General features: G+C 49.9%; 2 protein-coding genes and 2 long non-coding RNA genes across 6 annotated transcripts in view; 2 read left to right on the plus strand and 2 right to left on the minus strand.

Annotated features, from left to right (window-relative positions):
* The first annotated feature begins 767 nt into the window (after positions 1-767).
* INPP5K (inositol polyphosphate-5-phosphatase K) lies at positions 768-20137 on the plus strand. 3 transcript variants are annotated; one of them, XM_021007016.2, is made up of 13 exons: positions 768-913; positions 1083-1146; positions 3852-3959; positions 4299-4407; positions 7844-7960; positions 8262-8437; positions 8983-9094; positions 9967-10076; positions 16459-16645; positions 17580-17717; positions 18031-18114; positions 18403-18507; positions 18761-20137. In XM_021007016.2, exons 2-13 carry the CDS (start codon positions 1103-1105, stop codon positions 18824-18826), a joined length of 1356 nt encoding a protein of 451 aa, XP_020862675.1. In that variant the 5' UTR covers positions 768-913; positions 1083-1102; the 3' UTR covers positions 18827-20137. The 3 variants fall into 3 exon arrangements, with proteins under 3 accessions (XP_020862675.1, XP_078010893.1, XP_078010894.1); XM_078154767.1 differs by lacking the exons at positions 768-913; positions 1083-1146 and adding an exon at positions 3439-3692; XM_078154768.1 differs by lacking the exons at positions 768-913; positions 1083-1146; positions 3852-3959; positions 4299-4407 and adding an exon at positions 6057-6333.
* On the minus strand, positions 2490-3855 carry LOC144457482 (uncharacterized). The gene is made up of 2 exons (XR_013486815.1): positions 3765-3855; positions 2490-3666 (listed from the first exon to the last, which is right to left on the minus strand). It is a non-coding gene; the product is annotated as an uncharacterized LOC144457482 (long non-coding RNA).
* On the minus strand, positions 19006-24226 carry LOC144457483 (uncharacterized). Its single transcript, XR_013486816.1, has 2 exons — positions 23741-24226; positions 19006-22306 (listed from the first exon to the last, which is right to left on the minus strand). It is a non-coding gene; the product is annotated as an uncharacterized LOC144457483 (long non-coding RNA).
* Positions 22872-24315, plus strand: part of MYO1C (myosin IC) — a 45249-nt gene continuing 43805 nt past the window's right edge. The window contains exon 1 of the mRNA XM_021007013.2: positions 22872-23055. Coding sequence (XP_020862672.1) covers positions 22981-23055 — 75 coding nt within the window. The 5' untranslated portion in view covers positions 22872-22980. The remainder of the gene's footprint in view (positions 23056-24315) is intronic.

Genomic DNA, 24315 nt, shown 5'->3' on the forward strand with positions numbered 1-24315 from the left:
CCCCCGGCAAAGTAGTTGTTGTGAAAACACTCAATTTGTAGTAGAACTGTTCATTTTTAAGGAACCCTGCTGCGAGTCCTTCGTGAAACAGCCTCTAATTTATTTGGTGGTGATTTTTAAGATATTTTGGGATAGGCAGTGTATTAAGGTAAGGCAAAGGCTAGGGTTATTTAGTTTATTCACTGCTTAGTTTCTGTGATGCCAGGTTTCTAATTTGCAGCACACAAGGCCCGTCCACTACAGCAGGGCGGTAGAGGCGAGGGCTCCCAGTGGGCAGGAAGAGCGGGTGGGGTGGGGGGGGGGGGTGTCAGGGTCAGCTGGGGTGGACTCTACGGGGACATGCGGTCCTGAGCGGGGATATCGTCATGAGAGGACGCTGGCGGGGAATGCACGAGCACCTGTTATTGGCAGGGAACGGCGCCCCCCCCCCCCCCCCCCGCGCCGCAACAGCCAGGGCCGAGCCACAGCCAGAAGCCACTCGGCAGTAACACTCCCAGCCTCGGAGGGGCGCCCTAGGCCGAGGCTGGGCAGCGTCGGAAGCTGCCGCGCCCCGCCTCCGACTCCTCCCACGTTTGGCTGGGCGGCTCGCGGAGCATGCTGGGAGCTGTAGTCCGCGGTGGGGGAGATCAGCTCTACGTTCTGGGCCTGGAGGAGTCGGGTCCCGTGCCGAGAGAACGCTGGCGGCGGCTGTTGCGTCGTATCTAGGTGACAAGGAAAGGTCCGCCCTTTTTCCCCTGTCCCCTCCCTCCCCTTCCCCGCCCCAGTCCCCCTCCCTTTTCCCCAAGTCCCGCCTCGGCCCCTGGTTTTGAGCTCTCCTGGAAGCCCCGCCCCTTTCCTCGGCGCACCCACCCAGGAGTCTCCGTACGCCCAAGGCCCGCCTCTTACGGAAGCCTAGGAGGAAGGGAAACAACAGGCGAGCGAGACAGAGACGCCCTCGGGGACCCGGCGCCCACCGGCCTGGCAGGCTTGGCCCGGCGAGGGGAGGGGGGCGTGGGAGTAACGGCCGCGGCCTGGGCCCGGCCCGGCCCGGGCTCGGGGAGGCTCCGGCTTCGGCTCATCGTGGGCTCCCTCCCTTGTCACAGACCCCTGGGCCGCCGTGGTCATGGAACGGCCCGTCAAAAAGATGAGGCACCTCAAGAGGCTCAGGTGAGGGGCGGGGGCGGGGCGGCCTTCTCACCCCCTTCTCTCCTCCACCCCCCCTCCTGCGGTTGGGAGCCACGGAATTAATCCTAGGTAATCCTCGCTGTCATGGGTCGGGGGTAGGGAGAAGGGGCGGGGTAGCCCAGCGTGCGCCTCCACTGCATCCCCTCCCCCCCACTGCTCACCGCCCCCCCCAAGAGGTAGGTACTGGGTAGGCATCAAGATCCCATTTTACAGATGGGGAAACTGAGGGGCTGGGCCTCCCCCCCCACAGCCGGCGAGGGTCTGAGGCCGGACAGGTCACTGTTCTTGCTTGATTCCCGACTACAGCCCCTCTTCCCCTGTGCCAGCCCCGGGAGGTCCCCGTCTCTTCTGGGGTTTAAGGTTCGGTGTCAGCCCCAAAGCGGAACGTCGGGGGAAGGGCTTCCTAACTTTGGGGGCCCGGGCATCCCCGATCCCGAGGGGGTCCATCACCGAGGACCGTGGTGAGCGGGCCGAGCTGGGTTCCAAAGCTCCCTCTACGCGGGACAGAGTGGCCCTGAGCCCCCGGGCCGGGAAAGCGAGTCATGAAGCCCCCCGGGAAGAGAGGCCAGGAAGGGAGCCGGCCTGGGGCCCCCGAAGACCGGGGCCAGAGAAAAAGGCGAAGGCTGGTGTCCCTGTCCCGCGGGTGGACGCCAGGGGGAGATCTTCAGCCGGCCACCCAAGCTCAGCATCCTCTGACCACGTAGGGAAGCCTCTTTACTGGCGCTAGAAGGAGGTAAGGAGGTTGTCCCAGGGCACCAGAGATTGTCCGCAGGTGCGGTCTGGTGAAACTTTATTTTTTTTCTCTTTTTGTTTTTTTTTTTTAGGCAGTTGGGGTTAAGTGACTTGCCCAGGGTCGCACAGGTGGTTGTGTCACGTGTTTGGTCTGAGGTCGGATTTGAACTCAGGTCCCCCTGACTTCGGGGCTGGTGCTCTATCCACTGGAAACTTTCTTAAAACACAGAATTTAAGAGAGCTGATACTTGGGGGGCAGCCAGGCAGGCTATGTCCTTTCTTCCCATTTCTCCATTTTTGTTTTTCCTTCCCTCAAAAAAGGAAAAACAGAAAAAGGAACTCACCAAACTCCTCTCTCTGAAGCCTGAAAAGAGGTGCTTTCTGGGCCCACTGCCTCTCCTGTCCCTTCTGCCTTTGCAGTTGAAATGCCTCAGCCAGGCTGTTTGTTTGTGAGCCTGCTGGTGATGATTCATCTTACAGTATGAAGACCCTTTTTTAACATTAGAATTGTTTGAACACTCCCACATGGTAGTAATTATATTATTAGTGGTCATTGATTGAGAAAATAAATAATGACAAAAAGCTACTGTGAATTCAGCAATACTTTGTAACGAATTATTTTATTAATCACAATAGCATCAACAAACAGTGAAAAAAGTTGCACATCTCTGTGCAGTACATTTATTCAGTCTGTAGAAGGCACATTTGTGGGTTTGCAGGTGAATTCTGGGCCCCTTTGTAATAACTCCGTGGAGCTGTCTACCCCTCCAAGGATCTTTGGTCCGTGGGTTGACTTGGAATCAGAAAGTGACCTTGGTCCAAGTCCCTCTTCTGCCGGTTTCCTGGCTATATGACTCTGGTGCAACCTTTCCCTGTTCCCATTTTTCCTTAGCTGTAAAATGTCAATAATGGCAAACCTGTGAGGGAAAACTTTTATAAACTGTGAAGTACCAATATATGTGAACTGCTGTTACCTCTCCAAGAGACTTGTTCGTCCTGGCTGCCTTGTGGTACAGCTAGCCTAAGGTGGCACTCAGCCCCATGTCCCAGGACGGCTCTGTGGTATGCTTTTCGTCATGTCCTTCTTCCCTTGCCCCAGGTTTCTCCTAAGCCTCAAAGGAGGGACCCCCCAAATCACCTAGGATTGAAGGTGTATTCCATTCCCCCCCAGGCTATGTGGGGGATGGGGTAGGACTCCACAGGTGACTTTGCCCAGAGGAGGGGAGAGGTACAAAGTTCTTTCACTTGACTCTTAGAGAGAATTCCACATATATACCAATAAGTGGTCACATGTTTCTCCTTAGAGTTTTCAAAAAGGCTTAGAAGGATTGACTGTTAAGTCTCTTAAGAGAATGAATGCCCTGTTATTTATTATTTTCAATCTCTCTGGACTTTCCCTGAGTCAGGAAAGCCCAAGACCTTACCCCGCCAAGTGGAAGCTGACTCTCAGGATATTCCTGGGGACCTTGGTTCTTGCTGGGCCTCCGGGGCTTGTGCTGGCCTGTCAGTGACTGCTGTGTGGCCAGGTGGGTGGTTAGGCTTATGGAGAGAGAAGACAGCCCAGCTTCTTCTTTGCCTGACTCTGAGACCTCACCATTCTCCCGGGACCGCTCCGCCAGCGTGAGCAGCACCAGCTCTGTGGGTCACACATCCCTCCGGCAGCGAGTGGTGCAGCTTCTGACCTGTGTGGAGGATGTCAGCTCAGATGAAGAGATCCAGGAAGAGATGGCTCACATGCTGGATAAGGCTTTCCTGCTCTGGGGGAAAAGGCTGAAGGAGAAATATCTGCAATTTAGGTCTCATTTTTCTCCCAGTCAGATGTAAAATCTTCCCATTTCTTATTCTTTCCTCCTAACAGTTTCATTTACCTAGAAGAACAGTTCATTGGAGGCCAGGGCCTCTTCTTGTTCCCTGCCCTCTCATTCTCTGTAGCCTCACTGTGCATTCATCCACAGGTTGCATGTCATGACCTGGAACGTGGCATGTGCTTCACCCCCGACCAACGTCGATGACTTGCTCCTGCTAGATAGAGAATCTTTGAACACAGACATGTATGTCATTGGGTAAGTTTCTGTTGGGGATTACTCATGAGATTCATCCTGAAATCGATTAAACCTAACTGATCAATTGGGAGTTGGGGTGGGATGGCAGAGGAGGACAGCAGAGGAGAGTGAGCCTCCACAGCCCCACTGTCCCATTTGTCCATATATTCCACCGTCTTCTGAAGGCAGGAGCCTTCAACCTCCTTTGGGGTCCAACTGTTCGTCCCTTGTCCTGGGTCAGCTGCAGCAAGGGGGGAGAAATTTATAGTGAGCAGAATCAGAGTTCTTGGCTGTCGCTGGGTTTTGGTAAGGATAGGGTGAAGTTTCAATAGCAAAGACAATGACCACTGGAATGGTCAGTTTACAGGAAGTAAAGTGTGGCATCATCAATTACCTTTCTGAGTTGGCATTTGAAGATCCATGGAGCAAGCTCTTCATGAACGTGCTTTCCCCTCTGGGTTATATAAAGGTAATTGCTGAGTGATCCTGGGATTTGGCTTTGGGTAAGAGGGAAATGGACTTGGAGGGTTAGTGTTCTTCACTGGCTTTTCACCTAAGAATTACCACCCCCCCTACCCCGCCCCAGTCCTTTCAGGTTTTGGTTTGTCTGCTTCCCAGCTAGTTCTGAATAGGAAGCCAGGAAGATCTGTTCCTGGGAAAGACTCCTGGAAACTTGGTCATATGCCAACCCCCGCTTAAGTAGAGAAGTGACTCAGTGGTTGCTCAGGCCCCTGCTTTTCACCTCCTGGCTCCCCTGTTCCTCTGTTGCATGGCCCAAACTGAGTGACTCAGTCTCGATCTCTCTGTTAGCTGCCACAGAAATGGCATGCCAGCAGCACCAGCTGCAGACTTCTCCTTTTCCTTCTAAGAGTGGGGACTGTTCCATCCACCTCTGCTCAAGCAGCCTTAGTGCTTGGGGCTGGACCATGCTCCTGACAGAAAAACTAGGGCCGCCCAATCCCTGCCCCACCCCCATCCTCTTGCATGAGGGGTGAAGCCTGTGGGCTGTACTTTGTGGACTCTCTCCCTCTCAGTGGGGGGTGTTGTCCAGGGTCATCAGCTATTTCTGTCTCTTCAGCTTGAAAAACATTTCCCTTTCCTCTGGGCATCCTCTGGACGCTTTTGTCCTCGACAGTGGCAGGAGGAGGCTCTGGCTCTGTCTGGATGACTCCTGACGTCCACCCCAAACACATGTCTCTGTGTCTCCGGGAGGGAGTGGGTGGGGAAACAGATGAAGAAAGGGCTGGGCTTGTGACTCCAAGGAACCCTTGCTGCCTTTCCTCACCTTTGCTGGCCTACATCTCTCATGTTATCTCCTGTTTACTTAAAACTCTAAACTTAGACTTCCCTCATGACTCTGGTGCTGCTTCTTGCTGCTGTGTAAGGCTCTTCAAGGTTGTCAGGGCTTGTCTCAGTAGATACCGGCCAGGTCCAAAGGTCACTTTGACCCTTTGATTTTAGGAGGATTGGGAGAGTTCCAGGATTAGGCATCAGATCTCCTTGACCCACTTGTTCTTTCTGCCCCACCTCCCCCCAGATTCCTCCTCTGACACCGCCCCTCCCAGGTTGCCTGGTTTGTGCACCAGAGGGTGGCACCTCAAGCCAGGGGAGAATCTGTACCAAGGCTATTGCGCTGGTGTCGAAGGGGGTGTAGATCTCATGCTGTAGGTGATGAAGCAGCCCAGAGCAGGGCTGAGGACCTAGGCTAGGCCTAAGCAGGTCCCAGGAGAGACAGAGGGAAGTATAAGGCTCCTTTTGCTGAAAGGGGAAATTATCTTGGTGATTTCCTAAGGCTAAACTGAGACCCTCTGGCTCTTCCACTCATTTGACTTGAGGGTTCCTTTTATCCATATCAAAACCTCTTTATTCTCCTCCCTAGGGAGGAAATGTTTCTCTAGAAAAAACATCTGGAACTCTGACCTGCTGGCCTGAGAGTGGGATGTGATTTCTAATTTCAAGCCTGAGTCTGCTGTTTACGCTGCTGGGTCATTCTCTGGATCCTTCCCCTTCCATGCCAGTTCCCTAAGAATCATATTCAAGGCCAGCCCCTTTCCAGTGAAGCCAATGCATTGTACCATGTGCTCGCCGCAGTGTGGAGTTGCTTCCTGCCTTCTCAAACCTCTCTTCCTCACCCTCTTACCCTGCCCAAAAGAGTCGGGGCTGCTTCACCTTTCCCATCCCTGAGTTGGCACTAACTTGGTAAAAGAGCAGCGCTAACAAAATGACTTCAGCCCACTGCGTTCAGAGCGCGACCCCTGAAGGAGATAGGGAGTCAGCCTGCGTGGGCCAGGCTCCAAGGAGGAACACGTGGGAGGTCACCTCTGCTAAGAGGTGGGGAAGAGCAGTTGGAGACCTGGAGCCTCAGCCGGAATTAGGCGCCACATGCCATGGGAAGGTCAGGGCTGCTTCTGAACGTTGGGGCCTACTACTGCTGGATCTCCTTATTTCCCCTCCCCCTTCTTCCTACTAACTCAGCCATACTCAGTGTTCTCTTTGCTCACTTCTTTCTTCCAAAATTTAAAACTTCCCCTTGATGTCTCCCTATGATAATCACTGCCCCACCCATTTTCAGCATGTCTGTCCCTGCCCAGCTCTCCTTACCTGCAAGGAAGCCTTTGTCCCAGGACACCCACCCATGTGTGCACTCCGCCAGGAAGGAGTGGCTGCCCTTGGGGTGAAGCCAGGGCACAAACCTGCCAGCCGGTTTAGGACCAAGCTGGAAACATCCTGAGCCAGCATAGATTGTTATCTGTCTCTCATTCAGTCTGTTACACACGCTCCCCCCCATGGTGTTGGAGGTTCTTCTGAAATGTCTGCTTAACGCAGTGTCCCGCCTCCTTACCTTAGCCCCCTCCATTCTTGGGGTTTCCCCACTTTGGTCTGTCTTCTACTTTGGAGCTCCCTGAACTCACGGATCAGGTTTCATAATTCCTGGAAGGCCCCAGGACATGTTCCCACCTAGGGGATTTCCTCCTCCAGCTTAGAGCTCCGGAAATGGTCACTCAGAGAGTGGGTTTGAGGCCTCTGCTTTAATGCAGCGGGTTTTTTTGGAGGGGGAGTGGAAGGCCTCCCCTCAGGCCCCCCAAATTGGCATATTTTAGCTGTAGCCACCCCTCTTTCAGTGTCCTTTTCCTCATCCTAAGTCATTGCTATTTCCCATTTTATGTTAGGTTTCTCCTCTGCTACCCTCAACCTCTTGGACCGCCTCATATTTCCTTCACACACCCCAACCACCTCTGGACTGTGTATTTGAGGAACCCCCCCCCCCCGCCATGACACTGTTCTCCCACCTCCCCCACAGCTGGGGGCTTAGGGAACATTAGAGATTCTTAGCGGCCTGGGCACACATTTTAAGGGTGGGGAGAAGCAGCCCTGAACAAGTCTCAGAGAGCTTCCAAGAGAAATGATAGATGTGACCAAGGGTTCTCTAGCTGGGCTTGGGGGATTTGGAGTCATTGTTCTCTATTTATCCTCAGGATGAGCACAGATGTCCACTGTCATGAATGGGTTTCTTTTTTTCTTTTTTTTTCTTTTTTGCATTTTAGTGAGGCAGTTGGGGTTAAATGACTTGCCCAGGGTCACGCAGTTAGTGTAAAGTATCTGGTCTGAAGCTAGATTTGAACTCAAGTCTGCGTGACTCCAGGGCTGGAGCTCTATCTGCTGCACCACCTAGATGCCCCATGAATGAGTTTCTTAAACTGTTCCCTTTCCCTTAGGTCTTAGAGAGTGGGGTCATAGGCTCAGGGTAGAAAGTCAAAACAGACTAGACTCACTCAGACCGGGCATCACAGCCTTTACCCCAGAGTTTGTGGGTAGAAGAGAGGTCATGGATGTGAGGGTGGAGCTGGAGGCACTCGAAGATGTAGCTCTGAAATAACTGGGCCCCAACTTCCTCTGCCCCATAGGAGACCTCCATAAGGATGCAGGGGCTCCTTCTGCTGGTCTTTGTCAAGCGCCAGCACGTGCCCTTCATTTCTGGCATCTACACTAACTACACCCGCACAGGCCTCGGTGGCTACTGGGTAAGGCCAGGCCGGGGTTTGGGCTGCATCGCTGAGTAGAAATGGATAAGAGATCTTGTAGTAGGACAGATGGATTTGGATGAAATGAATTTGCCAGGTCCTTCCCTGAGCCTAGCCCTGTGTGATAGAGCCCCTTCCCTTCGAACCTCAGAGGGTTTGTCGAGATAGTGGACTGTCCCATGTGTGGTTGGAGCACTCTCCCATGCGGTGAGGGATGTGGCTCAGCCTTCCCTCTGGGAGCGGATCGGGGGGAGCACAGGGGAACAGGCAGGCAGCTACTGTTACCCTTCTGCCTGGACAGGGGAACAAAGGGGGAGTTGCCATCTGCTTTCGGCTATATGGCTATGCTATCTGCCTCCTCAACTGCCACCTGCCAGCCCATCTGTCCAACATTGATCAGCGGCTCAGTGACTTTGACAAGATCCTAGAGATGCAGAACTTTGAGAAAGAAGACATCCCCAACATCCTGGACCATGAGTGAGTACCTGCAGCTTAGCCCCAAACCACCCTTCTGGTTTACCTGGTGTCCCATTCCCTACCTCCCGCCCCAAAACCCTGGCTGTGTCCGTGTCTTCCCTACCCTGAATTTTCTGGCTCTGTCTAAAACAGAGAAGGGTTCCATCCTTCATGAGCTCCTCTCCCTGAAGCAGGGCCCTGTGTACCCTGGCTAACTCAGGAATGAGCCTGAGCATCCATCCTTGGCTAGGTCCTCTCTTCCCCTCAGTGGGAGCCGAGGTTACAGCAAAGTTATTTCACCTGTCCCCCATCCCTCTGGTCTAGAGAGGCCAAAAGTCCTTCTGTACATGAGGCGCTTGGGTCTGCTGGCACAAAGCTGCTTTCCCTTGCCTCCATTTGGGTGTTGCCAGGTGACTAGCTGTGTGTGACAGGGAGGTAATGACCTCTGGGTCTCATCTCATTTAGCCGTTTTCCTCCATACCCGTGATAGATGGCTTGAGCTGACGCCTCTAGTGGGGGGCACAGGCTCCATTTTGATGATGCTCATTCTGGCTTTCTCTCTGAAGTCTCCTCCTCTGGTTTGGTGACCTAAACTTTCGCATTGAGGATTACGGGCTGTGCTTTATCCAGGAATCCATCAGCAATGAGGAGTACAGCCTCCTCTGGAGGAAAGACCAGGTACTGAATAGGAAAAGAAGGCCCTGCATTGGGCTCCAGGCCTGGGGGAAGGCCAGTCTGAGGGTGCTGGAGGGCCAAGACACCCTCGGTGGCCGTTATCTGGCTCTGTCACCTTCATTCCCATGATTGGCACTTGGGAACCTATGCCCAGTCTTAGGTCCAAGAGATTGTCTGCCATGTGCTACTCCAGTTACTTTAAGAGTTGTCTAGAAGACTCATCATTCCATCCAGACTAAATCTGATGTGTAGTGTCTGAGAGCTACGAGGGGTCTCTTCTTCCACCAACTCCACCACACTGATATCAGGCTACTTCAGCCACTGGTCTTTCTCTTTACCTCCCTACCTATGTGCACCTGACTCCAAATACCTGGTTTCAGAGCTGTTGAACTGACTTTCCTTTTTCCCTTGACCACCCCTAACGCCTCTCAAGTGCATATCTTTCCTATAGTGCGTGATCCCCTTAACTCTGGGGAACTGCCCTGATAACTCCATCTTCCTTTCTAAGATATGTCAACTGTTTGTGCCCAGGAAGGCATTCAGAGCCTCATCAGCTGCTTTTATCTGGGGCAGTAGATTGATTTTCCAAAGGGCTCCAGCTTCTTTTCTTGTAGAGACTGAGAGAGGCGATAAAGGAAGTGGAACCACTTGAGAAATTTGGGTCCCTTCCTTGGCAGGGGATCAAATGTTATCTTTAAGGTGATAACGGAGAAAACATGAGGTTGAGGATCCTCTTCCCCCTCTCCTCCCCAAGCCATGTTTAAGCATCTCCTTACTCTAATTGCATACTGAAGCTTTGGTGCTCAGCCAGTGCCCAGTTTTTGCATTTTTACAACTTGGACATGTGGCAATGAAGGATCTTCTTCTCTCTGTAGCTTAACATGATTAAGAAGACAGATTCACTGCTCCAGCAGTTCCAGGAGGGTCCTCTGCTCTTCCAGCCAACCTATAAATTTGACGTCAACTCAGAAAATTATGATTCCAGGTGAGGGGCTAATGGCAGGACTAACTGTAGGAAGACCTGGGAGGGTATCATGTGGTTAGCGGGGAGCTAGTTGGGAGGAGTGTCCGAGGGTGTTTGGAGGAGATGGCTGGGGGATCCGGGCTGGGGAATGAGGGAAGCAGAGGGTAGGAGAGGCAGCCCCAGAAAAGAAATATCAAGGGAGCAGGAATAGAAACAATTGTCGTCATTCTGGAGCTTTGCTTCCTTTCCATCTCATGAAGCAGCAGCCTCCCAGGAACATAAGGAGCTGCCCCAGATTTATCCCTAGGGAGAAGTGGAAGCAGAGAGAGAAGTCAGTGATGTACAAAGGTCCCCAGGGGAGGGAGGAGGGATTGATGAAGCCCTGATGAGACAGTGAGTTAAGTCTCTCTGAGAAGAAGGTGCATCAGGGAGATGGCCCCAGGTCACATTGTTGAACATCCGCCTTGTGCCTGGCATCCTTCTAAGTGCTTCAAAAGAAGTATAAGAATGAGAAGCTGGTTTAGAATACTATGTATCAGGCAATTCTGAAAAAGCAAAGTTGTAATCATGCTATCAGATAAGACAAAAGTAAAAATTTATAATATCAAAAGAAGATGAATGGGGAAACTATGTTCTACTTAAAGGCACTACAAAGTAATGATATCATGAAATGTGGCACTAAGTGTCATGGAATCTAAATTCATAAAGGAAAAACTTAACTGCATTGCAAAAACTCACCACCATCGTAATTGTAGGAGACTTTAATGTTCCTCTCAGAGCCTGATAAGTTAAACAGAAAAATAAGCATAAAAGGAAAACATAGAACTGATTGAACAGACTTTTGGAAAAGTTAGATTTGAAAGTCTTATGGCATCCTCTAAAAGGAACAGTAAAGAATATACATATTTTTCAGTATCATATGGTAATTTTACAAAAATAGACCACATGCTAGGGTACAGAGAAATGATAAATAAAGCTAAAAAGGCAAAAGGAGACTGGCTTCCTAAGGAGATGAAGCTCCTCTTATTTAGGGAGGGAACACCAAGGAAGGAGTCTCGAGTGGCCTAAAAACATTGATTTTTCCACCCAGAGGCATTCTGGTGTAGTAGAATGAACAATGGACTTGATGTCAGAAGAGGTCCTGGATTTGAGTGTGGGTGCTAACGTTTACTGGCTGTTCAACCGAGGGCAAGTCATTTCACTGCTCTGAGCTCAAAGATAATAATACATAGCATTGTTGTGAATATGAAATCAAATGAAAGATGTATCTGAAAGAATCGTGCAGATATTAGGGGTTTTCATCAGCGCACTACAGTGCCTTCTGGCCCTTCACAAGTTTCATCCAGGAGTTACTCATGTCCGTATATATGGTGTACTGGCCTGCAGGAGTAGCACTGTGCTAGCTTCAGGTAGTGCCAGGGTTCTGGAATGCAGTACATGCATTAGTGTGGGGGTGTGTCATTCCAGGGCCTTTAGCTTCCGACTCCCAGTGTTTAGGCAGGGCCTTTCATCATGACTATACCAGCAGCTTCCTAGCCCAGTTTAAAGATAAGGGTGACACAATCACCTTGGCCAAACAGTCAGCAGCTCCTGCCAGGCTTGTCAGGAGTTTGGGCCCCAGTTCTGCTGGTTAAACAAACAGAAGACAGGAGGGAGAATGAGGGTAGTAAGTACAGTGAGAGCAGAATGTGGCTGCCATAACAGGTCAGAACCCCTTCCCAAGTTGGGAGAATGAGAGGGGAGGGCAGGAGTCATTGGGGAGGATTAGGGCATAGGTCAGTTGGGTTTTGATGCAGAAGTCAGTAAGAGGCAATGTGGTTTTCTGAGCAGAGGAATGACAAGCAGATTGTGGAAAGATCAATCTGTTTTTATTTATTTAAGACTCATTCCTTTCCTTTTCCCAAAGTCATGAAGCAGCTGACATTTTTAAGCAGAATGCATCTCAAATGAGAAGTAATGATGTTTTCAGACATTAAAATCAATCCAGTTGTTACATTTGTGCAATAAATTTGGCTTTTGGATTTTCTAGCAACTGAAAGAGGAAAAAAAACATGCAGAATGGCTGGTTGTATTTTTAGACAAGAGAAGCATTTTTATCTGCAGAAACAAAACTCTTCCTGGAGCCAAACTTGAGCATGAATTCATTGCCCGGCTCCTCCAAAAGATTAATCACCAAGTTGGAAGGGAGTACCTGCTATGTGCCCAGCAGCTTTCTGAGTGTTACTTATGTGCGGAAAGGAAGGTGAAAGCCTTTTTACAAAAATATTCATTATTTTTAACATTCTTTTCTTTTTCGGTTTTGAGTACCAGATTCTCTCCCTGCCACCTACTGAAAAGGCAAACAATATGGTCTCAATTGTACATGTGAAATCATGTTAAACATATTTCCATATTAGTCATTTTGAAAAAAAAAGAAACTGTACTGCAATTTGCACTCAAAGTTCATCAGTCCCTCTCTGGGGGTGGACAGCATTTCTTTATCATGAGTCCTTTGTAATTGTCCTGGATCAGTGTATTGGGCAGAGTAGCCAAGTCCTTCACAGTTGGCCATCATTACAACATTGCTGTTACTGTGTACAGTGATCTCCCAGTTCTCCTCACTTCACTTTGCATCAGTTCATATAGGTGTTGCCAGACTTTTCTGAAACCAGCCTCTTCATCATTTCTTATAGCACAATAGTACTCCCTCACAACCATATGCCATAACTTATTCAGCCATTCCTCAATTGATCCCCTTGATTTCCAATTGTCTGCTACCACAAAACGAGCTGTTGTAAAGGTATGCATGTGATACACTGTGTGTGCGTTGATCTGTTTGGGATACAGACCTGGTAGTGGTATGGCTGGATCAAAGGGTATGCATAGTTTTATAGCCCGTTGGGCATAATTCCAGATTGTTCTCCAGAATTGTTGGACCAGTTCACTACTTCACCAGCAGTTCATGAATAGACCTATTTTCCCTCATTCCCTACAGCATTTCTGATAAGTATGAGGTGGTACCTCAGAGTTGTTTTAATTTGCCTTTCTCTAAGCAATAGTATTTGAGCATTTTTTCATGTGATTATAGATAGCTTTGATTTCTTTGTCTGAAAACTGCCTGTTCATATCCTTTGCCCACTTAACGATTGGGGAATGGCTCTTATTTTCATAAATTTGACTAAGTTGCCTCTATATTTGAGAAGTGAGGCCTTTATCAGGCAAGTGTGCTGTAAGAAGTTTTGGATACTGCTTCATTGTCTGTGGTACCTTTTAGCAAAATGTAGTCTCCCTTGTCTCTTTCAGTTAGGTCTATTTTTGCTTTTGCTTTGTCTGAGATCATGATTGCCACCTCTTCAGCTGAAGTATAATAGACTCTGTTCCAGCCCTTCGTTTCAACTCTCTTGTGCCTTTCTGTCCCAAGTGTGTCTCTTGTACACAATATTTGTTGGATTCTGGTTTCTAATCCATTTTGCTACCTGCTTCTGTTTTATAGGTGAGCTTATCCCATTCACATTCACGCTTATGTACACTAACTATACATTTCACTCCATCCCATTTTCCTCTGTTTATCCTTCTCTCTCTCTTTTTATACTATCATTCCCCAAAAGTCTGTCTTACTCCTGACCACTACCTCCCCCAATCTGCTTTCCAAGCTGCCATTTGCTCAGTTCTAATTTTTAAGGAATCACTTTCTTGAGTGAGCTTCTGTACCACCTTTTCCATGTGGCCTATTTTGCTTTCAAAGGAGTTTTTTTCTTCAGAGAATGTTTGTGCCTCTTTTATCATTAGACTAATTCTGTTTTTTTAAGATGATATTTTCCTAAGGGGCAGCTAGGTGGTGCAGTGGATAGAGCACTGGCCCTGAAGTCAGGAGGACCTGAGTTCAAATCCGGCCTCAGACCAAACACTTGACACTTACTAGCTGTGTGACCCTGGGCAAGTCACTTAACCCCGATTGCCTTAAAAAAAAAAACTTAAAAAAAAGATGATATTTTCCTAAGTATTTTTTGTGCCCCTTTTGCCATTAGGTGAGTTCTGTGCTAGGGACTAGGGATAAGTGAAATAATCTTTGCCATTAACAAGCCTACATTCTGTTGAGAAAGACATCATGAACACATACAAGGCGCTTCAGAAATCTTAGTGAAAGCTAAAAATCAAAGCAGCTAAAATTAGAAGAGAAGCAGGCAAATGATAAACAAAAAACCTTTTCAGTAAGTTTCTCTAGTAAAGGCCTCATTTCTCAAATGCATAGAAAACTGACCCAAAGTTATTAGAATAAGAGCCATTCCTCAATTGATAAATGGTCAAAGGATATGACAGTTTTCAGAAGAAACCCATTCTATCAATAGTCATATACAAAATTCTCTAAATCATTGATAATTAGAGAAATGCAAATTAAAATAACTCATAAGTATCTCCTCATACCAATCAGATTGGTAAAGTTGACAAAAAGGAAAATGACAAATTCTCGAGAGGCTATGGGAAAACAGGTACTTTAATGGTGACAAAGAATTGGAAACTGAGAAGCTCCGGAACAAGCAGGGCATGGCTGAAAAGTTGTCTGTAAGTGCGACGAAATATTATTGTACTTTAAGAAATGATGAAGGGGATGGTTTCAGAAAAGCCTGGGAAATCATGTTATGAACTGATACAAAGTGAAGTGAGCAGAACCAGGAGAAAAAAAATCTACAGTAACAGTATTGTAAAGGCAAACAACTTTGAAAGATTTAGGAACTCATCAGAGTTATCCTTAACAAAAAAGATTTGTTCTATAAAACTTGCACTCAGTCAGAAGGTCACACTTGAGGACCTAGAAGGCCACATGTGACCTTGAGGCTGCAGGTTCCCGACCCCTGGTCTAGAAGAAAGATGATATGGTCTGGATTTGAGTGTTGGCTATGTGAAAAGAGGGAAGAGAACAGATGCAAGAGATGTTGTGGAGATGGAATCAGTCAGACTTGGTAACTAATTGTTATGTGTAATGAGGAAGCATGAGGATTCAGTGGTTGCAAATCCTGGAGGTAGAGGAGGGATGATGGTGCCCTTGACAAAAACTTAGAGGTTATAAAGGGTGATGAGCTAGGGGGGAGAGGGTGAAGTTAATGAATTCTGCTTTGAATTGGTTGAGTTTTAAATGCCTAAGATGGAGATGTCTAAGAAGTAGTTGATAAGATGGAGCTAGAGCTCAGGAGAGAGATTAGGGCTGAATATTGAGATCTGTTAATGTTGAGATGAGGTTACCCAGAGATAGGATAGAGAGAGAAAAGAAGATGGCCCGAGATACACAGTCTTGGGATGTCCTCACGATTAAGGGATGGGATGCGGATGATGATCAAGTGAAGGGGGGGACAGGGAAGAATTGATGAGATAGGAGACTCAGGAGGGGAGCACTGTCCCAAAAACTCAAAGGAGAGATTGTTCAGGAGGAGAAAGTGGTCAGCGGACAAGTTGTAGAGAGGTCTACAAGGATCAAGATTGAGAAAAGACCACTGGGATTTGGTGATCATGAACTCATTAGCAACTATGGAGAAAGCAATTTCAGCTGAGTGATGAGATTGGAAGCCAGATTGCAAAGGGTTGAGAAGTGTGAAGAGAAGGTTGTGGAAGCAGTGAGTGTAGACAGCTTTTTCTAAGTTTGGTTATAAAAGGCAAGAGATAAATATAGCCTGCCAGACTCTGACCCTTCCTCAGGAGTGGAGGATGGTTGTGGAGGGGGAATAACGGGATGGCACCAAGGGTGTAAGTGCACGTCTTGGCCTTATCCAGGAGAAAGGTTGCCTCTTCATCGTGATTAGAGTACAAAGGAGAGGATGGGAGATGATGTCTAAGGCTTTCGAGGTGTATGTAGGCTAGGGAAGAAGACAGCTCATAAAGAGTGACCTTTCTTTTCTCTGTAAAGTTGGGTCCTCTACTGCAGGGCTCAGGGAAAGGGAAGGAGGAGAATAAAGAGCCTTAAGTAGCAGGAACCAGTCTAGTCCATCATTTCACTGTGGGCCAGCCCTTGATGGGAATGCCCATCAGGACTGGCAGCATGTTTCCTTTCTGGGACTACTCTTGGTTCCTGGGGACAATGGATGCTGCTTTGGATTAAGAGAAAGAGATTTTGGAATTGCATACTAATAGTTTCTGAGTCAGAATCTTTCAAATCAGGGGATTCCATTTATTTGCAGTGTAGGAAAATCAAAAGGACCTTCTCACTTTCTGACTTGCTTCAGTGTAACTGGCCACTGGTAACGTATCCCATCAACTCAGCTGTCCTTCCCCCATCTCTTGCCACGGGCCCCTTGTGCCTGGTGATTCCTGTCATTAAGGGCCATCACAAACTCTGTTTAATGTAATTGGGACAGCCTAGCATTTTACCCCTGATGCTGCCACTGCTGAGCCACCCTCATCCTTGCTTTCCCCTTCTTCCTTGTGAATTCAGTGAGAAAAGACGAAAACCAGCATGGACTGACCGCATCCTCTGGAGGCTGAAGCGGGAGCTCTTAACTAACCCTGGGGACTCTGGGAAATGTGATCGCTTCTTCTCTCTGATGTTGAAGAATTATGAAAGCCATATGAAATATAAAATCAGTGACCACAAGCCAGTCACAGCGACCTTTGAGCTGGAGGTGAGCCTCCCCCTTCACGTATACCTAGCCCAATGAACTTAAGGCCCAATCTTCGGTGGCTAATTGAGATCCCAAGGAAATGGGCAAGGAGAGATGGCCATTGTCTTCCCTGGCCTCTGTCTTACAGATCCAGTATTCCCCATCTTCCCTCAGTGGTCATTTCTGGCTGTCAGTCTCAAGGGCAGGCCTTCCCTACCTGTTGGCTGCACTGTGAAGTAGGACTTCCTCCTGGTGCTCCTAAACTTACCTGCTCAGGTTTCAATAGGAGCCTACTGCATCCTAATGACCTTAATGACATAAGTGTCAGTCACTCTCTTTGCCTTTCCCAATAGAAGAGTCTTTATTTTAGTCTGTGCTCAGAGCCAGGCTTCTTGCCCTCTCCACCAAATAAAGCCCTGCAGCCATTTTACTTGGACATATGGAAGCAATCGAGGGCGTAGTCTCTAATCCTGCAGTTCACCCTTGAGTTTGGGAACACTGAAAACCATGTGGAAGGTTGATCCGAGTCGACAGCTTCCTGCCTCACTGGCATTATCTCCTCCCAGGTCCTCTTGGGCCCCTGGTACTTCTTACCTACCCAGGTGCCCCTGTGTTTCTCCAGAGAACTGCCTCCTCTTTCCATCCCCAAGGCTTCCCTCCTTTTAAAGTGGCATTTTTCCTAGTGAAACAGCTGAGAGGAAGCCCCTGGTCCTCCCTTGCAGGATGATCTGGTTCTAGTCAAACAGTGTGTTCTTGCCTTCCTAGCTAGCCAGACTCTGACCCTTCCTCAGGATCTCGGGGCAAGAGGCCTTCCCATAAAGACAGTCCATGGAGCAGCTGTGCATTGCCATGACAGCCCCACCATGGATGCCCCTGTGCTGCTCCATAGAGTTCAACCCGAACCCCAGGTTAGTAGGATGCTTAATGATCAGAGCTTCGCTCCTGTCATGTCCAGCTGAAGTCCCTCCTGTTAAGCCCACCAGTCACCTTGATTCCTGAGGGTCAGTGGATCACACCTTACGATCTGATGGTCAGCTACAACCAGAGTCCTGACTTCATCAGCAGCCCCTGGGACTGGATTGGCCTCCACAAGGTAGCAAGCTGGGGTTGTGGGGAGAGGGCCAGTGGGCGTAGGTCAGCCAAGGCGTGGGTCTGTCACTTTTTCAACCTGGGACCCCCCTGGGGCATGCTGGAGGTTCTGTTTGTGGCAGACCCAGGGAGATCCATCACACAGTAGCCTTGGGCAGCCGCTTCCTCCCTTGAGCGTCTCTGGATGCTCCTTCCTGCGGAGCCTCCAGCGTTGCCTGAGTGGGAAAGCCCTCGGCCCCCTTGGCCATGACATAAGTCTTGCTTCTAGTGCTCAGGCCCTTGACTGACCCCTGCTCCTGCCATGTCTTGACTGCCAGGTTGTGATACGCCATGCGAAGGACTATGTGAACTATGCTTGGGTCAAGGACAACTTGGTCTCTTCACGTGACGGGCGTCACCAGGTATCCAGGCCCTTCCACCATGAGTGGCTCATGCTCCCCAGAACCCTGCCCCATTACAGGGCCAGTCTCCTTCCCGTGTGCCCGGTATAGGTGCTAAAGACGCACAGTTGGCAGGACTTAGTGAGCAGAGGGAAACTGAGGCACAGAGAGGAGCCAGATGCCTGACCCCATTACCTGAGAGCCAGGGACTTACCTTGAAAGGGAAGACTGGGAACTGGGCTGGCAAACAGGTAAGTGTCCAGGCCTTTAGCTGACCCTCTCCATTTCCTACCCCTTTCCCTCTTTCAGGTTTACATCAATGCTAGTGGTTTCCCAGAGGAAGGGGGAGAGTTTCTCCTCAGTTACTATAGTAACAACCTTCAGGCTATAGTGGGGCTGAGTGAACCCTTCCAGGTAAGAGCTATTACTGGACCCTGAGCTGGCCAGGATGGGAAGCGGGCAAAGCAGAGGGAAGAGGGAGTTACTTGGGTCTGGTGTTGGGGTCCACCAGTGGAGGTGGTAACATGTTCTGATCTGTGGTCATAGAATTTCATTCTGGGAGCTTTGGAGAAAGCCGGTTACAGTGAGGAGATTGGGGGAGGGGGAGGGCAGAAACACCTCTCCCCCACCCTCAAGCACTAATTCACCACCTCTTCTCTCCTTCCAGATCGCTAAAAATGCCATGACCCCAGATGACTGGAGAGAAAAGAAAGGAGATCCACTGATGTATTGAGCCAGGGTGAATGCCTAAATAGGGGTCGCAGCTCCCCCGGATGGCTGTTGCTTGTGTGTCCAGCTCTCTCAAGATAGGGGCACCCCATGCAGAGCACCTGCCTCCCCTAATCACCTCCTGGTTCACCATTCAGGACTGGGATTAGGTTTCACTTACCAGGATATGGATGAGGCCAGCTGCTCCATTTGCAGTGTGTACTCAAGGACAGTCAGCTGAGTGAGAGGGGGATTCTTCTATCCTCCTTCCTTCCCGGGCTTCGCCCTGCCCCATAACCCAGGTAGGGCTGATTGCCTTCAAAACGCCCTCAGTGGGGCTGCCAGCCACATGCCCCAGCTGGCACCTGCCCCATATTCCTGTGACTCCATCTCCAGGGCTCTGGCTGGCAGGGGTGGGGAGATCGATTTGTACAGGATCCTCTGACCAGTTGGCAGCAGCCCTCCAAGATTTAGGAAGAATCTTGGAATCTTGCCAGCATATCCCTCTTCCAGTGGCAGGGCAGGGGTGGCATAGTGATGGGCATGTCCTAATGTGTTCTTTTAGTGTGGAGAATTAGGCCTATAGCTTTGGTGTAGTAGCAGATTGCTAAGTATCTTCTCAAGAGGGTCCTGGATCAGGAAGCCCCTTTGGCCAGGAGATACAGCCTGAGGTCATGGGGTGGGGAGAGTTCAGTCCATTCTGATGCCTCCTGCCCTTGGCTGTGACACAGCTGAGGCTCCAGCCTTCCCAGGAGGAGCTCTAAGACTTGTGGCCCTGAACCCTGTCATCTTCACCTTCTTTCAGCATTTCTGGGATACCTCACCCCAACAACCAGGTCTTACGAGCCAATTCACATAGCATCATTGTACTGTGAGATACCAGCCCACAGGAAACAGCTTTGGGACCCCTCTGCATGCACTGGGCAAGCTGATAGTTAAGGCCATCTGGGGATCTTTAAAAAAACATTCCTCTCTGGGTACTGTCATGAAATTTTAAGTCATTCAACTCCACCCCTAGCCATGGGGGGTCAATGGCAACTCTGCCTTAGTCTCGTAGGAAAGACCATCTCAGGGAGCCCGCTCGGTGACATCACTGTGGTTCTTTCCTCCCTCCTTCCCGAAGGCCCATGGAGGGGGTCGATTCAGTGACTGTGGAGCCCCTTTCTCCACAGAGAAGCTCCCTGAGGGGGGCTCCAGGCTACTTGACATTTCCCCTTTGGAAGCCTTGCATGTCAACTTCCTGTGCTTCTGCTGTCCCTGCCCTGGTTCCCCAGCAACTTGAGTCTGTGCGTCTGTGTCTGTTACATTTGAGAATAGAGATGTGGCTTTTAGAGTGGCCTTGTGTGTTCCTGTTCATGTTGCTTGGAAGCACGTGCTCTGGTATTAGCAGGAGAAGATGAATGCAAGTCTCTCTGCCCTGGGGATCCAGTCCTCTCTCTGATTCCTGGGGCTGCTGGATCTGGATAGCCTAGGGCAGGGGAAATGGGGGTGGACTGGACTTCTGGGTCAGTTTGGCCCAAAGGATCCCACTCAGTGGAGATTGAAGTTTGTCAGCTTCCAAGTAATAGGGCTGTGGCTCTTGAAGCTTGGAAAGCTCAGGGAAGTACTTATGGGGACCAGAAACACCCTGAATTCCACCTACTCCCACTGCCTGGTATCTCAGTGTAGCCTTTAGCTGAAACAAGCTGATGGAGTTCTGCATTTGCCCCATGCCCCACCTTCACCCTGGTGGTCTCCTCCCACCCGAAGGATTCATATACCCTCATAGAGTCCCCTCAATTTCCCATATTCCCGTCTGTCCCTTCTTTATGCTCAGTCTGTTGTGTCATGTCATCCTCCTTCCATGTTCTTCCACCTCATCCTTGAAATTACCTCTCTCCTAGATCTGACTCGAAAAAATCTCACCCTGCATTGTGCATTGGTTCCAGATTCCCAGCCCAGGCTGGTGACGAGGGGCAGGCAAAATGTTGTCTTGGGAAAGGATCCAGGCCTCTTGGTCTAATAATAATTGTTGTCATTTGTATAGCATTTTAAGGTCTTAAAAAAACACTTTGCACACGTTCTCATTAAAATCTACTCTCCCCTGTGATGAGAGGCCAGTCTCCTAAACTCTTACTTTCTCTTGTCCCTAGCTATTCATGGGGTCATAGGGTTAGAGCTGCAAGAGACCTTAATGAGCTAGTCCAGCCTTCTTTACAGGTTAGGAAACTGAGGCCCAGCCTAACACTCCCAGATAAGTAGCAGAATGGGGATTTGGCTTCTGGGACTGTGTAGCTAAATCTTGTATTCTTTCCACCACAACATCTCTGCCTCTGTTTTACTTTGGTCCATCTTATCATAAACTCTCCAAGAGATCCTGTAATCCTACTGGGGGGGAAATGTCTAGAAAAATGACTTGCCCACCCATCTGGCTAGTTTCTGGTAAATGTAAAACTCGGGAGTGGTCCCCTGACTTCCAGCTGACTGATTTTTTAGATTTTCCAATTTGGATTTTCTTTCAATTAGTTTGTCTCTGTTCTGTCTGCCCTTTTCATTTTCTCCACTTTTTCACCCCACCCCCTTATGTCACCAGAACAAGTCTCTGCACACAGACATCCCTTCTGTTAGCAGGATTCCTCTGCAAGATGTTAGGGGTGAGGCTACCCTAACTGAGATAGGGGAGAGATGACATCTCCCTCCCTCCCCAATCAGGATATGTGGCGGCTATGAGCCTAGCCCTGCCTTCTTTGTGGAAACAGGAAGTACCCGAGACCTGTCCATTCACTCTGGGACCTGACTCCCTAGTCTGATAAGGCCATTGTGTGGCCGCCAGGAATGAACCTGCTCCTGGATAGATGTCCTTCCCAGAGGAAGGAAACTACTGGTCTTTCCTGGGAGGGGGAAAGGAGTAGAGTGGTGTGTCTTGTGGTGTTTGGAGGGATGGGACTGAAATGTCTCACTGCTTCGAGAGCCCCCATCTCCCAGGCTCCAGCCTCTCCATCTGGGAAAGGTGATTTCCCCCTCCACTTCCTCTTCTCGCTTCCTACAAGGAACAGCCAAAAGTACTAAGGGCTCCAGCCCAGGCCAGGAAAATGTCAGCTGTGATTTAACAACAATGAAAATGGAGAGGGAAAACAGGAACATTAGGGTGTGGGCCTGAAGGGGAGGGAAGAAGGGGATGCTCACCGGAGAATCGGGGATGGGGAGACATGAAGCCCTGGGACTCAGTGGGGAAGAATAGATGTCAGATCTCCACTGAACCTTCTTCCCTCCTGCCAGAGAAATGATTAGGAATTCACTTGAACCAAAGACATATCCACAGTGGTGGTGGTAGTTATGGCCTTGACACTGAGGTTGATCAAATTAGGGGGAAGGGTGAGTGAAGATACTTGTGCTGGGAGATAGGGTGCCATGTACCCCAGAGTTTTAGTCTTCCCTGAAAGGGTTATGTGGAAAAACAGACTTGTGAGAGGTTTATGGTCCAGGGTCAGGCAAGGGTGATAGGATTGATGCCTTACAGCAGAACCTGCAAAGAACCAAGGTTCAAAGTTAACCAAGACTCCTGGAGAGAGATTGAGACGTCTAGATGTGGATACCCTGGGCAAAACCCTGGGACAAAGCCCTTGTTACCTTGCTTAGTTATAGGACTGCTACCAGTTTCTCCAAGTGCTTGTAGATCATCAGGCAGGTAGTGGGGTACACAGCTAGGAGAGAATTTACTGTCTGCCCTTTGAGGCTCTAGCGGCCTGACCTGTCCCACCCCGTTCTGCCATTTCCCTCCCAGATAAGAATGGAAAGCTTCTAAGCTCCTTGCCTTCTGGGAGTGAGTAGGAAAGACCCAAGTCATGGGAGTGGCATGGGAGCTAAAGAGAGGGATGTCCCACCCTCCTCTTGACCGGAAGCACTGAATCTGGTGAAGGGGGGGGGCTCATCATTCCCCTTGGTTACCTGGGGCAGCAGGCATTTCCTTAGCCCCTATCAGCTCTTCCCTTTCCTGCTTTCAGCTCCAGCCCTGGGGCCACTGTCCGGCTGCGTCCTGAGGAGCTGGACTTGGCCACATCCCCTGGGGCCAGAGTTGAACCTAGCCCAAGTGGCAAGCCCTGACTCAGGCCATAAATTCCTAGCTACTGGAGCAGCAGGAGGCAGAGGGCACAGGCCCTGGCTCTCAGCGAGGAGGCCTGAGCATTCAGAGGGGCTGAGATGGCTCTACAAGTGGAACTCATCCCTACAGGGGAGATCATTCGTGTGGTCTACCCTCATGGCACCTGCAAAACTGTAAGTCAGTTGGGAGGATGCAAGGATGGGAGTGACATCACCCAACATAACAGAGTTAGGTATTCTCGTTTCAGAGGAGAAGAATGGGAATTTCCTAGATGGGCATTTAGGGGCTTATTACGCTAGTGGAGAAAGGAAGGAAAAGGGGTGCTCATGCAAAGTGAAGTGAAGGATGGGTCTGGGATGGGGAAAGATGGGAAGGGGTTTCTGTGGCTGTTCCACTCCAGAAATGAAATCCTCCACTGAGCTAGGAGATTGGGGGGCAGGGGGGGAGAAAGAGCGGGAGCTCTGTGTCCTGCTTCAAATCAGGAAAGGGTTTGTAAAAAGCAGCCCTGAACTGGAAAAGGGATGGACCTACAGGGACAAAAGGGGGACAGAGGAAAGAACATTGGATTCAGACTCAGAAGAACTGGGTCTGAACCCTGTCTTTGCTATTTATTACCTATGTGACCTGGGACAAGTCACTTTGTCTCTCTCTAGGGCAGTTTCCTCATCTTTAACCACATGGGGGAGGGGGACGACTACGTGGGCTTTAAGATCCCCTCACACTGCAAACCTAGAACCTTGATCAAAATGTCTCGCTTTGGCTCCATTGTTCTCTCTGCCCAAGAGAGCTCTAGAAATCCTAGGGTTGATCAGGCTGTTTCCTTCGGAGTCAGTTAGGAGAGAGGGATGGGGAACTAACCTGTTTTCCCCTTTTGCTGGGTAGAGAAAGGCGTTTATCTCTGTCCTTTGGTGTGGTGGTGGCGGCGGCGGCGGCGTTAGCGAGCAGAAGCGCAGCAATAGCCCAAGCTTCTGGCTCTCGGCCCCAAGGCCTGTCTTCTCCGGAAGGACTCTGCGCTGCCTGGGACAGGATGGGATGGGATAGGATTGAGAGAGGGGTTGGAGATGGAGGCCCGAACCCCACTTCAGCCTCCCGGAGAAGCTGGATTCTTGTCCCCTTTGGGAAGGTTGCGCGGGGGACTCTCCAGGGCTTGCTTTCTGCGTGTGGTTGTGTGTCTATGGGCCCCTGAGACGACCGTTAGGAGAAGCTGGGATAGGTGCGGGGGTACCTGCGACTGTTCGGGGGGCAGGGGGCGTGTAGGTATCTGTCTTTTTTTTCTTTTTGGGGGGGGGGTTTGTTGTTGCTATCAGAGCCTGAGCTGGGGAATGGAGCCCAGAAGGGGGAAGGGGGCAGGGCCGAGGGGGGAAGGGCGGGAGGAGCTAGGCCGGGGGCGGGGCCTGATGAGGGGTGGGACTGGGGGCAGGGTGCGTGTCCCT

The sequence above is a fragment of the Phascolarctos cinereus genome, unplaced genomic scaffold, assembly GCF_003287225.1.
Source record: "Phascolarctos cinereus isolate Bilbo 61053 unplaced genomic scaffold, phaCin_HiC Scaffold_5;HRSCAF=322, whole genome shotgun sequence".
Classification (NCBI taxonomy): domain Eukaryota; kingdom Metazoa; phylum Chordata; class Mammalia; order Diprotodontia; family Phascolarctidae; genus Phascolarctos; species Phascolarctos cinereus.

Bases quoted from the DNA above. Each gene is read 5' to 3' on its own strand.
- INPP5K (XM_078154767.1), top strand. From the start codon at position 3,439: ATGGAGAGAGAAGACAGCCCAGCTTCTTCTTTGCCTGACTCTGAGACC. The intron at 3,960-4,298 runs GTAAGTTTCTGT...TGGAATGGTCAG, and splicing joins ACAGACATGTATGTCATTGG to TTTACAGGAAGTAAAGTGTG. The intron at 9,095-9,966 runs GTACTGAATAGG...TTCTCTCTGTAG, and splicing joins TCCTCTGGAGGAAAGACCAG to CTTAACATGATTAAGAAGAC.